Below are 16,014 nucleotides of genomic sequence, written 5' to 3' on the forward strand. Positions count from 1 at the left end.
TTATTACCAAAATTAATTTAATTTTTAAAATCCAATTCTTTTACTAAGAAGTTGAGAGGGGATTTTTCAATATTTTTGAAAATTTTTTTTGGATGAAACAAAGCACTTTCAGAAAAAAATGGCACTATGAAGGAATAAAAAATACTTATAAATACTTTTCTTAGTCGAATCTACTTTGTTTCATCCAAAAAAATTGTTCAAAAATATTGAAAAATACCCTCTCAACTTCTTAGTAAAAGAATTGGATTTTAAAAATCAAATTAATTTTGATAATAAGCTAAATGAAGTTGTACAATCTAATAATAATTGATTATCTAACAATTAATTATCTAATAATAATGATAGTCTAATGAATTTCTTTTTCTAAATGAATCCCAAAAATATTTCAACAAAACACTTTTAGAAAAAAATGGCGCTGTGAAGGGATAAAAAATACTTATTAATACTTTTCTTAGTCGAATCTGCTTTGTTTCATCCAAAGAAAAAAAACCCTACTTGTTTTAAATTCTCCGGAAGTCCATGGAAAAAAAATCTTCGCCAAACTGCAATAGTTGATGAGCGAGAGTTTGATGGAAACCCTGACCTTCAACTCCTCCACCTCTCCACCACCTTTTAAGACCTTGGCGAGTTTAAGAATTTGCGCAGCCAAAGCGGCGATTGGAGCATTTATGAGTATCGTAAGGCCCTCAAGCCTTATATCATGTCACCGCAGGATGAGTGCAGTTAATCTGTCAGACTTCTGGACTAGCTGCTCAAAAAAATAATAATAAAAAAATGGATTGATTTTACTGTCTGATAGGAAAGAAATAAAAATTTCAGTACAGTAAAATTTTTAACCTCTGTTTTTTTTTAATATATATATAACAAATTTATGCTGATTTTGCAGACACAATAAATTTACTGTTATATTATCTATTGCTTAATTATTTTTCGTTTTTAGTTGTGATTTCCAAACTTGTAATTATTTTGTTGCGAATTCATAATTTTTTTTGTTGACTTATTAAATATACTTTAAGGGCAATTAATTTACGTTGTTGTTCATAATTTATAATTGTTTATAATTTCGTTTTATTAAGTGAATTTTTTTTTTAAAGTGCGGTTAAGATTGTTCATTATGACAAGTACACCTGAAAGGATATGAAAGTATCATTAACCTATACATACAGTAACCAGGGGTCTGTTTAGAGGAAATTTGGGTCCGTTAACGGAACCTTCGCAAAATATCTTTTCATAAAAACGGACCCTTCACAAAATATTTTAACTTAAAAACGGACCCTTCACAAAATGATTTTTCTTTTAATGGGACTCTTCACAAATTTGTTTATCTTCATTATTGTTTTGTTAATCGAATAAACCCTTCCCAGGGCAGAAAACAAGAAAGATGGATGTAAACGAATTAAGTTTTGTCTTCGGCAGACGATTCATCCATTATTCGTCCGAAATGAATATTCTGCGTTCAGCAGTATAGGCTAAATATCAAATGTTGCATCTCTAATTTAGAAGCAGCAATTGCTGTTTATTTTTGAAAATTTAATTTTTTTATTATAATTTTACAGTGCCGAGCATAAGCTTGTATCTATTTGCAATTTAAAAAGTCCTTGAAAAAGTTTTTTGCAATAACCGGACCCTATTTGCACAAATTCATAAAAGCGGACCCTGGTTGAAAGAATGTTAGTAATTTTTTCACAGTTTCACGAAAAACGGACCTTTCACAAAATGTCTGGACAGACCCCTGGTAACATATATGTGCTTAAATGAAAATATAGATAATACAGATAAAAAATTGGTAAGTAGTAAAATTAATCAATAAATTCGTTGAAGAGTTACGGTAGCTACTCAAATTACCCAAACACTTACAATAATTAGTAGTGGTGTATCTTATGTATTCATAATATAATGATTTAGTATCCAAATATCTGGCATTAGTATACATACATTGGCTGAGCAGTGGTAGCCCAGGGGATAGAGTGTTCGCCTCCAAACGAGGTGCCCCGGGTTCAAATCCAAGGGATGGCTGGTCGATACGAATTCCGCTTTCGGCTAGCACCGACCACAGTCCTGATGTAAAATATCCTTAGTGGTTGACGGATCATGGGTTAGAGTCCCTTTGTCTCTAGGCAAACCGTGGAAGGTTTTCGGGGATTTCCTCTTCTTGTAACGCAAATGTGAGTTAGTTCCATCTTAAAAAAGTTCTAAACGAGGGCAATTTTCTCCCAGTACTTGAACCCGGTGTTCCCTTGTCTTCTGGGTTGGGTTCAAATTACAAGGTTGCGAAGTTGAACATATATCTGTCTTTTTCAGTTAAATCTGCGGCTATTTTATTGAAATTTTTTAAAATATATATCGCTTGCCTCGCAGCAATGACCCGGGTTCGAACAGCTGGTCGATACTAATTCTGCTTCTGGCTCGCTCCGACCACAGTGTTGACGTTGATTCCCAATGGTAAATGGATGATAGTTTAAAATCCTCCTGCAGTCGGGCTAAGCGTGAGAGTTTTCCGTAGTTTTTTTCTCTCCACGTTGCGCAAATGTTGGTTAGTTCCATCAAAAAGATCTCTACGTAGTATAGTCTCAGTTCTTGATCCAGGAAGTCCCTTGTCTTCTGGGTTGAATTCAAAATTACAAGGCTTCGGAATTGAACATTGATAGACCTAAACTCAAAACCGTCTCGGCTGTTCAACGACAGTTATAAAATGAAATAAAATACATTGGCAATACTTCAAAACCATTTTTTGTAGCATAATTTTTTGATGTCTCGTTTCCACCTTAAGCATTGTTTTATCAATGCCCATCTTTTGCATTATCATCGTAATGCTACATCAAAACTAGCTCTTGCATCCTGAAAAAAAAAGAAGAAAAAAAAAACAAACAATTATCGATACATATTAAGATGAGCAAAGCGGATATTATAGGAAAGGAATCAAAAGGTGAACTTTCATTTCGTTCAATACACTGCATCTGCCCCTGTGTCTTAAAATATGTAATACACGTCCTCTCTCTTTCTGCAATTACACTTAAAAAGAAACCCTTAAGAATTGTCACGGTGAAAACGCATCCATTATAAAGCGTCAAAAACTACTTATTCTGCCATTCATTTTACCCTCCTTTCAGCCCGTGACAACCCCTCTATCGTTTTTTTTTTTTTATATTCTAAAATATATATTTTTTATCAGTGGTTTCTACCATTATAGAAATATTCTAGAAAAAATATCGAAACCTGTTATAATTGCAGTGAATTTCAAAGAAACGTTTAAAAAAACCCGTATCGGTCTAATTGGAAATTTATATAAATTGTTTTTTTTATTTTCAATTACTTACTACATAAGATGCGTTGTTGATAACTTATTCTTAACATTGGAATTATTGTTGTCTTATTTAATACATATCATTTCTGCTTGCAATCAAATTTGGTTAAGAACACACTTTGAAAACGATAGAATATATTTGTTATAATTATTTATGGCTGACAATTTTCGTTTTTAAGTATTTTAAAAAAAAACAAACAAAGAAACGTTTTAAAAGAGTATTTTGTCTAACTGAAATTCTATAGAAAACGATTTTTTTTCAATTACTTTTAGATGCTTTGTTCATAATTGGGTATAATATGAAAAAAACACAACTACTTCGATTTAGTAGGAACAACATATGACGCAATGTTAAACGAATGGAATTTAGTTGTTGTTTATTTAGTTATTGTTATTAGTAGTTGTTATTTGTTTTAGTTGTTGTTTATTTAGTTGTATTTAGTTTCAATAACTTTTCTTTATAATGCAATAAAATCTGGCGAGCAGCTATTTAAATGATCGAACACTTCGTTTGTTTATTTGTGGCTTGAAGTTAGGCTCGCAGAAAATGCCGTTCATGGGTTAAATTTAGTAGGAACAACACAACCTGTGACGTAGGCTATATTATACCCAATTCTTAACATTAGAGTTAGTCTTATCTTAATCTTTCTGTTTCTTTATAATTTCCGTTTGGTATTGATTTTGGTTGTATTGACCTTCAAAAGTGCTAGAATATATTTGTTATTATTAAAGTTTATGGCTGACGATTTTTGTTTATAATATGTTTTAAAAAAAAGGCCTGTTTTAAATGAGCATTTGTCTCATTAGAAATTGACAGAAAACGATTTTTTTCGATTTTTTTTTTTACATGCGTTGTTGATAACTTATTCTTAACGTAGGAAATATTCTTGTCCCAATTTAATTCATATCATTTCTATTTGGTATTGAGTTTTCCTGTAGATTACTGGATTTTGCCTGTTTCTCCTAGTCTACTAGTTTTATTAAAATTGTCCTGGTAATTGTACATTTTAGAAAATTGCCTAAATTTGAGTCCTGAAAAAATCTCTATTGAAATAGCATTTTTGTACGGAATATTGCTTGTTTGAATATTTAAATACGTATTTCTAATACATAATGAAGCTAGTCTCATTTATAGATATCCGTTTAAAACTTTTTTTGTTCTAAAATGTTCAGTTTATTTTTTTTTTTAATTCGGAACTCCCTTTTTAAAGTAAAAACCCTTTAAACTATCTATGATGAATAATATGCTTATTGCTATTCAAAATTATGAGTAAACCCAATACATATCATTTCCAAGTTCATTTTATGTCAATCATAACTGGAAAATATTGCAGTTTTTCTATTTTGATGACTGTAAAATCCTTGACCTAAAATTCTCTATGCGTTAAATAATTACATTATGTAGCAATTTTCATTAAATAAAATTATTTCGTAAAATCTACTGGGATTATTCCTATCCACTGTGGTCGGTGCGAGCCAGGGGTGGAATTCGTATTGACCAGCCATCGCTGGGATTCGAACCCGGTTCACCTCATTGGAAGGCGAACGCCCCATCCCTGAGCCATCACACCTCAATTATGAACTATTAGTTGGATCTAAGCATAGTTAGAGAGAGATGTTTCAGAAATCATCACTGGTTTTAAGAAATACTAAGTCGCGGAACACCATTTGAGAACCGCTGGACTAGACAAGAGAGAACACTTTGAGGGGGCAAGAGAAAATTTTGTCAAATAAGTCCTTCTCCCTAAATTACTCTCAACAAGAAATATTCTATGGTGCTTTTCATTAAATTTCATCTCAATCAGATCCTTTTTGCATCGCAGTCACGGGTAAAATTATGAGATTCATGGAGAGAAACCAATGATTATGCCTAGATCTTCTCAGTAGACCCTGCAACGGAGAAACATTTGGTGAAATTTTCTGAAACAGTCGATTATTTGTCAAAATTTCTCTTAAAACATGGTGCGTTGCGTTTTTAAAAAGTGCTTATTTTCAACTTTCGTTTTTTCAAAAGCCCTTAAAGGTGATTTTTTTCATTGGGTGTTTTTTAAATGTGCTTAATTTTCCCTTTTCGAAAATGAAATTTTTTTCTTTACCATGTCATTTTTCACCAGGTATTATGTAAAAGCGTGCTTTCCACATTGTTCTAATCAACGTTTTCACAATTCTTTCAACTACAATCTATTTTGGAGTATCGTCCGTCCATAGCGTATGAAAGCGCCAATCATTTTACAGGTTTGGCGAAATACTTGCGAGTCCGCATGTGCGTCTACTGAGCTGGGGTTTGTTGAGATTATTGCACTCTCATGTGGAACGACTTAGCTGCATTTTGCAAGATATTCTCGATTTCAGGCTTCATTTTCCACCCTCTGATATCGAACCGAAAAATCTCTTGGATCATTTTATAATGGCTAATATAATCAAGAAAGGAATTCTTTGTCAGAAGCTAGTTGTTTCATCATGATCATGTAAAGCCTTTGAAAATTATTTTGCATTTTGTTAATGTATGTTAGTATGAAGTGGTAAATAAATACATGTACTTGATAACTAAATATTTAATATAACAAAAGTAAATTAGTTAGGAGAAAAACAACAAATATGGAATATAGCGAACAGAGAAGAACGTCTCTTCTCTTCAAACATCAACATCGTACATTACATCTTGTTACCTATATATCGTAATAATCTCGTTACCAGATCGTCATTGTCTTTTCGTTTATTACAATATAGTCTGGTGATCAGTTATCGCCATCTAGCGGCGTTTATGGTTATGTTCAATTCCATGGCCTTAGCATGTATATAGTGCTTAAAAATATTTTTTGAGTTCTTAAAAAGTACTTAAAAGGTGCTAATTTTTTGTTGAGAGATTTGGCTACTCACCATGTAAAAGACATGAGAGTTCTTATATCAGTTTCTACGCAACTGATATGAAAACTTGACGAAATCCTTTAATTTTTATGATAGTTGACAAAATTTTTTAATTTTACGTTTGTAGACGAAATTCTTTGATTTATACCAGATTTTACTCGTAAATATCAGGTATATTTGAGAAGAAATATTCCCTAAACATTGAGTGTTTTTTTTAAGGGCCATTAAAATATTACATAATAAAATTTTTGGCATTTTGGAACTGCTTCCCGCTCTTGTCTGCGAAAATAAACAAATTGCAAATCCCATCCTATGCTTACGACTTGATGCAAGATTGCCTCTCGTTTTTCTCTGCAAAAATAAAAAAATTACAAATCTCGTCCTATGGTTATGTAAGAAAATCGCAACAGCCTGCTTTTTTTGCTTAATTTTGACTTTTACTGTAGTTATCGAAAGATTTTAAGATTAAGTTCAAAAAAATGATGTAGTTTTGTAAAAAAAAAAAAAAAAAAAAGAAAAGAAAAAAAAAAAAAAAGAAAGAAAGAAAGTTACGTTTTAACTTATTTTAAAGAATTTAGAAACTCCTTGAACTCTACTCTTTCCCCAAATTAAACTTTTATTTTGAATTTGAAATTTATCTTAGTTTAATTTTTTTTTTTTTGTTTTCTTTTATTTGTTTTTTACATTTAAACAAATGAAAAAAAAGGACTTGTTTGTGTTTTATCCCCTTATAATTTGCATGAAAGTAAAACTCTTTTCTTATAAAATTTAAATAATTTCTTTTATACAAATTTAAACAATTTTCCTGCTATACATAAGAATTAAATTTAGTGTGGAAAATTTTGATATCTTAAGTTTAAGTGAAAGCAGGATACATTTTGAACTTGTTTTAATTTGAAGTTTTTTTTCTTCTTGTTATTCTATTTTTATTTTTTTGACGGAAAAAAAATTAATTAAATATGTTTAGCTAAAGGTGGGCACCGTCATATTCAATTTCTAAATCTTAGAAAAACAATTTTTTTTAATTATACATTTTATATAATTTTTTTATAAAAATTTAAAAAAAATTTCTGTTACACATAAGAATTAAATTTAGTGTGGAAAATTCGATGTCTTAAGTTTAAGTGCGAAAACAGGATACTTTTTGAACTTGTTTTAATTTGAAGTTTTTTTCATTTCTTGTTATTCTATTTTTATTAATTTTTATTTTTTTGAAGTAAAAAAAATAAATAAAAGTAATTAAATGTGTTTAGCTATAGGTGGGCTCCGTCATATACAATTTTTAAATCCCAAGAAAACAATTTTTGTTTTAATTATACATTTTCCATCAAGTTAATTTATCAAAATATGTTAGGATTGAAAACGTTGTTTGCTACATAGTTTCGTGATTCAAAACCACATTGGAGCATATCCAAATACATAATTAAAATATTTGTTTCAATTTGTGGCCGCCCAGGTGAGTTTTGGCGTAAAAACTCATTATCTATATTATCTTCCCAAATTTCTTGTCACGTTTTTTTTTTGTTGGTCTTTAAGAGAGTTAAGGATTTTAAGTATTAAAAACCACTCGTGATTCTGCGCCAATGTACCAGAGGAGGCGTATCATTACCGCAATCGATTTCAAGTTAATAAACGAATTATAAACCTCGGAATGTTTCCAATGAAAAGCATTCTAAATGGGATCGAACGAATTTTGTGTGTGTACATTCGGCATTTCGATCGTTCTTGGCGTAATAGATGATGATGAATTGAGCCATCAGGACTGCCAAACGATTCTTTATCTCCCATTGAATTTCGTTTGAGAAAAAGAAATAATCTCATTCTTTTTAAAGGCACCGGCAAATTAGAATAATTTACAAACAAGTGTTTTGACCTTCAACAGGTCATCATCCTCAACTAAAAAATCTGTTCTCAGTGGTCAAAAATAGATGAGTTAGTTTGTAATTCCGGGAAATCGATTATCTTTTAAATTTCATTTTCATCGCTATCGCCACTTTTCTTGCATTTGATAGTTGCTACGGAGCGATTGATTAAGAAATCGAAGTAGGGTCCTTACTTATTTTCGTATGAAGTTATAAAAACTGCTTGTCGTAAATTCACGATTATCTAACAAGTCCTCGAGGTTAAAACTTATTTTCGTATGAAGTCATAAAAAATGCATGTTGTAAATTCCCGATTATCTAACAAATGAAGATTGAAGCCCTAAAGATTTATAATCTGTAGAGTCAAACGCATTTAATTTTTACGAATCATCTCGTAATTTAATTTTGACCAGTGTCGTAGCTAGCTGAGAACGAAAGAAGGCATCTGCCATTCAGGTGTAATCTCAAATTTGCATTATTAAACATTTTCAAAATAAAATTTTTTTGCATTTAAAAATCGCATGTTTAATTTGCTAATCCCAAAATAATTTGTTTTTTAATTTCGTACAGCTACATAGAATTTTTTTAAGAAAAAAAAATCATTTTTAATAAAATGACGTTATTATGTCGTTGGAATTAAAGCCACCATTAAATTAATCTAAAAATACAAACGCGATAAAAAAATATCCTGAATATAATGGAGACTAAATTAATTTAACATGCAAACGCTGTTAATTTTTTAACCGAATTGATTGAAATTCGATGAAGTTTTCGAGTTATGTCGCTTTGTAAAATGTAGTTTAAAGTTAGCAAGCTCTTAATTAATGTGCAGTGTGCAAATCGAAATCGAACGCCTTAATAACTTTCGATCTCATGATCGAATTTCCAGGCACTGAGATAGGTTTTTCATGATGTGAGGGACTAACTAAACATTTGTGGTGACGACGTTTTAACTTAACCAAACACAAATCATCTTCTCGTACTTTCAACCGATACACTGTAAAACATTTCAGAAACTAATTTTGACTCGACAAAAATGTTTCCGAAAACTTCATTTAATTTCATGTTTCCGATCAATTCAGAAACATTTCTTATATTTCCAAATGTAGGAAAGTGAATCTAATTTACGCTGATTCAGTTCAAAGTGTAACGTAGCTACCACTACAACTATTAAATTCTAATTCACTAGTATATAAAACTTGTTAACTCGGTTCTATCTAGAGGTACCTTTAGATCGATGATGGTTGACATTTTACAAACATCGTTAAACAGCCGACCTAAATTTGGGTTCACGGCTACCAATGATCAACTCCATAGCGTTGTAATTTTGAACCCAATCCGAAAGAAACAAGAGAACTTCTGGATCATATCGGGTTAAATTTGCCTTCGTAGATAATTTTTTGATGGAACTAACCCGCATTTCTGTTACATGGAGAGGAAAACCTCCCCAATCCAGAAGTCAAGCGGACTCTTGAATCCGTACCCCTGGAGGTATTGATTTGTTATAGGAATTTGGAGGACTTCGTAACCACGACAGATTTAACGTGCACCAATCATCATTTGATACACGGGGATCCGTCAGACGGCTGAAGTCCAACACCCTACCAACCAGGCTATTTCGGCCATGACGGTTGACATTGTCGGTAGCCTAGTCCCACATGGGTGACTTGCGAGCGTGTTCTTGACACGCTTTCCTCGGCCCACACGATTACCTCAACTCGAAAGCTCACTTCTATAGTTAGATGGATTATTCACAGTGAACAGTTAACTTGCTATTTGTGACTACTACATTGTCCTCCTCACGCTGTCGCTACTCAATCCCGATCACACACAACGGGGACCTGTACACACTCGACTGCCAATTACAGCACATAGGTGACCACAACCATGATACTAATATAGCTCTCACTACCAGCACTCAAAGCCCGGTGATCTTAATACAGCTCTCCCTGCCTCTCGCAAAACAGCAATGAATCAACTAGTGGTATCCAATCATCGAATTCTATCACAGATAAAATTCTGGTGGAGGAGTAATGCAACGTAGCTACACAACTTTTAAATTGCAATTCACTAGTTATTCTTGGCAGATTTGGATTAAGGAGTATGGTTTCAATAATAAAGACCAGAGAGCGATCGACTGTTTGGACATATTTCAAAAGATCGTAAATCATTTTAAATATATTAATTCAGTCCGAGGAGTTATCTCTTTTGTGAAATTAAAATATTTCATAACGCAATTTTTAACTTTATGAAATATTTTATTTTCAAGTGAGCTTGCTAAAATAAAGGTAACCTAATAATTCTGCACTAATAAAAAAAAAAGCATATTATTGGTTAAAAGCATTATTTTATTTGGCGAGAGAGGTATTAAAAAAAGTATTTGTAGTGTATCTACCACTACAAAAATATAATTCCAATTCACTAGTATATAACACATGTTGACTCGATTCTATGGTCAGGTTCCTTTTCATAGGTGAAGGTTGACATTGTCGATAACTACTCACTATCCCCACATTGGTGACCCGGACGTGTTCTGAACACGTCTATCTTGAGAGTAACACCCACTTCGATCAGAACAAGCCTATTTTGCTGGATGGACTACTTATAACCGAGTCAACATTTCTAATATACTAGTAAATTGGAATAATATTTTTGTAGTGGTAGATGCACTACAGTAGTATTAACAAATATTTTAATAATTCTAAAAAGATATTTTTAAGGATTATAAATCACCAGTCTATTATAACTAGATTTGTATTTATTTACTTCGAGGAGCTTATCTTTCATAAAATTAAATCGTAAAAACTATGGATTTTCAACTTATAGTAATTTTGCTCCATTGCTGTCAGCTTAGACGGCTGCTAGAGATGAACAAAACCTAACAGTTGTAATATTATCTCACGACAGTCATTAAAATAGAATATTATTGATGAAAACCATTATTTAATTTTGTGAAAACAGTTTTAATTTTTATTTTACGAACATATTTCCAAGAATTATGAACGCATATTATTGACAAAAAGTGTTATTCCATTTCGCGAAAGAACTTTCTGAATTTAGTATAAGTGGAAAAAAAAATGTTTAATAATTTATAAACTTATTTCCGATTTTTTATTTTTATTTTACAAAATAATTTTCAAATTTTTTTTTTACGAGCATATTTCCAAGGATTATAAATCACTCGTCTATTGTAAATAGATTTATATTTATTCACTCCGAGAAGCTTATCTTTCGTGAAATTAAATCGTGAAAATAATGCTAACTTTCACGTAAGTGGTGTTACCTATCGCCACTGCATTATACCCGATAACATCCTCGCGAATATCAAATTACTTCGCCAATAATTAGTCACGAACTCAAATGAGTCATATCGCAATATGTAGTTCAATGTTGAGTCTATTAGACTCAACATTGAACTACATACTTTGGCGTGGTTACTACAAGGAGAATCTAGTTGGCTTCTTTTTTTTTTACTCGATGCAAGTTTTTTTTTAATGATCTAGCTGGGTAGACCTCAAGAACAGCATTATCTCAATAACGTAATTGCTTCCTCGTTTAGAAATCATAAAAAAAAAAAAATCTTTCCATCCAACTTTTGATGATGGAATAAAAACAAAAATTGACCTATGGGGGAGTTCACGCAAGGTTTTCAAACTCGAAACGCGATGATTTCAAGAAAAAGCAAATGACAGAATTTTAATCCCCAAAATTCTTCTATCATAAAAAAGCTTTTATCGAAGGGATTCATAGTTAGTGAAAATTCCGGTTGAGATGTAGGTTGTTGAGTTGGAACCGCCATGAATGATTAATTGATTTCAACCCAGGAAGCTATTTAAAAATCTATTTACTTTATGAAAACAACTGGGTTGATTGGTTTGATTAGAAGAAAATTGGTTATTCGATTTAGATTAATAATTTTAAAGAAGGGTTTAAAGATTTTAATTTATTCTCTTTTTTAGGAACTTTATAAAGATTGAGTATAACTATTGTGTTTATATAGGAAGTTAATGATATGCCACTTAACTTAACAATAATGAAAAGTTTTTTCTTTGATAGAAATCGTATATTATGGTTGCGTTATTATTTTTGCTATGTAAAAATGGAGATCGTGCAGACGATGTTGAACTAAGCCTTATTTTCTTCGGGTTCATGAAATTGATGCATTCTTCTCTTAGGCTTAATATATCGTATTTTCGCTCATTTTTATTCGTTAATTTTTATGTTGTAGTGTAAATAAATTAAATATTTTATTTAAGTATTTTTTTTTATTTACTGAAATGCTTTGGAAATGTAACCATAAAAAATTATTCTTATAATTATTTTTACGAAAAGTTTTATTTTAATTTATTTTAAATTTAAAAAAGAAATCGCTTTATTAAATTTATGAATTATTTAGAACTTCCCAGCTGTAATGTGCGAGGTTGCAAACAAAACTTACAAATATTAAACTCTCACTGTTTCACTCTTTAAAATAAACGTTACAAAATAAAATATTTAAACCAATAATTAAGATAGTTTATGCATTTCCTCTAAAATTATTTTTAACACTAGATTGCGTAAGGAAGTCATTTTGACTGCTTTTAATTTCAATTAGAAAAACAATGATGTATATAATGACACAATTTCTTAGAATTTTGTTACTTTTTGTACAATATATAATTTTTTTTATTGTTAATATTTACTAATAACTTGTTATATAACTGTAAATAATATAAAAAATTTTAAAAATTAATTTTAAACAAATTTATCTACTCATTCACAATCCTGTCATTTTGACTGCTTTTGGGCAATATAGGTATATACTAATTTTCCGTCTTTCTAGTGTTAAAGCCCCTTTATTTGTTTTATGTATCTAAATATCATGCATCTGAAAACCACATAAGAGAAAGCAACTACAAGTAAATGCAAGTGTAAACGAAAGCTTGACTTGAATGTTAGCTGGAAAACAATTTGCTCCCTTAAAGATAAATTGATTGATTTTCAATTGACCATTAATATTTTTAGTCAGTTTAACAATTGATTGGTTGTTGAAAAGTGGCATTTGTTTACATTAGCAACTGTTCTTTTAATTTTAATTCGAGTAAGCCAAGCCTGCCTAGTATCAATTCTCATAGATTACACATTCTATATTCCTTCATAAAGATTTTGATTCTTTCACTATATATTTGTTACTTAACACAAACGCAGGCACGAAGCCATGTAGAACATAAACAAACTAATTATGCATCGAAGTTGCCAGCTGCACAAAACAAAAATATATCACGGTTACAGTAAAATACATAAATGAATAATAAATCTAAGTTAGTAAGTAAAAGACGTTGAACGAGGAAAATTATATTTTAACAAATTCGATGTACCACGTTGTATTTGTTTAGCTTCCCATTAATTAACATTTTGACTTATATGGAGAACTTAAGTCGACTGTAGCATGCCTTCTTGTTTATAAATGATCAGCTGGTGCTGAGGTCATAGGTCACGTGCCTGTGTATCAGCGATCGTCTTCTCGAGTTGTAAGAACCCAACTATTAAATATCTGTTTCATAGATATTTAATAATTTACCTCCATGATAGAGCATTGAAAGAAAAACAAATCGATCAAAGTATGACGAAAACAATTGGGATATTATGTGGTACATTTTAAAGTTACCAGAGGTGAGAAAAATTTCTTTTAAGTTGTTTTTTTAAAATTAAAATTCAGATAATGTCAGTGCTAAGAAAGTGGTTTTATTAATATTTTAAATCACATTTTCTTAATAATTATATCACTAACGAAGGCATAGACAAAAGGGAAAATAAAAATTTTTTGTGGAGAAAGTATTATTTGACCGAATGTTCCAAAAACTTAAGGTCAATGAATACAATGAAATACAATGAATACAATGAATACAGTGTAAATACAATGAAAATATTTAATGTTATGCCTTGAATAAAATGTAGTTAAATTAAACTTTCAAAACGTAGTATTATTTGTTAAAAATACATATTGTAGAAAATATTTTATTTATTGATTTTTAAATCTATGTAAAAGATACATGTTCCTCTTCAGTGCTAAGGAAGGAATTTCGGTGCTCGTGTATCTGTAATTAGCTGATTAATACTAGCACCTAATAGTTTTATGTTTATCATCCACCAGTTTAGTCTCGGTTAGCTTTTTATTCTTGCCTCAATACTTATTGGAAAAAATTGTAACCGTGTATTTTTATTTATTTATTTTTTATATTCTTATTTTGTTTTGATTCGAACTAAGACTCTGAATTAGAGCTATATAAATGCTTACATACAGTTTCTTGCATGGATTTGCATTTCAAATCTTATATGTTGCACATTTTTAATACAATGTTTAACATACTTCGAGGTGTGTTTTATGCCTATTTTAAATAAATTGTAAATTGCATTAGGATACCAATAAAAACTATTTACTTATTTATTTTTATACTTTTAGGTTACCATTAAGATCTTGGACATGAATGATAGCCCACCCGTATTCGACAACAATCCCTATCGAGTTAGCCTATCAGAGAATGCTATAGCTGGTCATAACATCATTACTGTCTCAGCTTCAGATCCAGACACTGAAGGTAGCCTTACATACATTCTTGTAAATGAAGATGAAACTTTTCGTCTTGATCCACTGACTGGAGATTTGTATTTGAATGAACCATTGGACAGAGAGATTAAAGATTTGCATGAAGTTAGAATCAAAGCTGATGATGGAGTTCAGTTTACAGAAACTACTGTCATCATTGAGGTAAGTTTTTCTTACAGTTGCCTGTAATGGTTGAATGATTTAATCAATGAAAAACCAACAGTGCGGACGTAAAATATCCTTAGTGATGGACGGATGATGGGTTGGAATCCCCTTGCCGTTGAGTAAGGAGTGGAAGTTTACGCGGTTTTCCTCTGCATTTAGTGTGACTGCGGGTTAGTTCCATGAAAAAGTCCTCCACGAAGACTAGTTTGCTTCATGCTTGATCTAGGAGTTTCTTCGTCTTCTAGGTTGGGCTCAAAATTCTAAGGCAATGCGTTAACATTGATAGTTGTAAACTCTGAATCGGGTTTTCTGTTCAAAACAACATAAAACTAGTGAATGAAAAATCAAATGTAGTGGTTCTGTTTATGCGTCTTAACGCGGAAAAGTCATAAAAAATACTGAAAAGACAGAAGAAAAAAAAGAGTTAGTTATCCTTGGTAACTAATAATTTTCCATCTCTGGAAAAAATAGGGCTAGAGCAGATTTTAGTAAGTAAAATTAAACTTAAAAAATATGAAATAAAATAATTTTTGCTAATGGAAAAAAAAACTGAGCAAAAAAGATAAATACTAATACAAGAAAAAGAATATATGAGGACAAATTTAAAACAATTACAGTGATTTCATTTCAGACTGCGGTCACTGAAGAATATTAAGTCAGACTGCTGTCCCTAAATGGGAGATTTATGTTATTTTAAACAGGGACTTGCTTTTAATAAAAGAAGACTTGGATTTCTGACTGTCCTGGGTCCTAAGGATCCGTAGTTTCCAATGTCTAGCAGAACCACTACAAATATCTTGGAAATTTAGAATTTAGTTGAAATTGGATTTTCATTCACTTGTTGTAGTCAATTTGTTTTAAAGCGATATTATATATGAATTGTTCTATAAACAAGAACCTTCCTCAGTGTTTATAGAACTGAAACTAACTATAGTATGTCAATTTATACGTAGCTTAGCTACCTCTACAATTATCCACTTCCAATTCACTAGTATGTAAGACATGTTAACTCAATTTTACCTGGATGTACCTTTAGATAGTTGACAGTTGACATAGTTGGTAGTCGAACCCAACATAACCTTCATGTTTATTTTATATATGTTGTTTTTTGCTTTAGTCTACATAACACAAAATATTACCCTTTCTTTAGTTGTATTTCCTTTTAATATGATTTCAATTTTTCTGTCTATTTATTTGCAATTATAAAAAGTTAACCTAAAAAATGTTCT

General features: G+C 30.9%; 1 protein-coding gene across 1 annotated transcript in view; it reads left to right on the top strand.

Annotated features, from left to right (window-relative positions):
* Positions 1 to 16,014, top strand: part of ft (cadherin-related tumor suppressor fat) — a 151,273-nt gene that overhangs the window by 105,775 nt on the left and 29,484 nt on the right. The window contains exon 2 of the mRNA XM_043042227.3: positions 14,477 to 14,782. Within this exon, the coding sequence (XP_042898161.2) occupies positions 14,477 to 14,782 (306 nt within the window). The remainder of the gene's footprint in view (positions 1 to 14,476; positions 14,783 to 16,014) is intronic.

The sequence above is a fragment of the Parasteatoda tepidariorum genome, chromosome 5 (assembly GCF_982258835.1).
Source record: "Parasteatoda tepidariorum strain Cologne lab strain chromosome 5, Ptep-v5.0, whole genome shotgun sequence".
NCBI classification, from domain to species: Eukaryota; Metazoa; Arthropoda; class Arachnida; order Araneae; family Theridiidae; genus Parasteatoda; species Parasteatoda tepidariorum.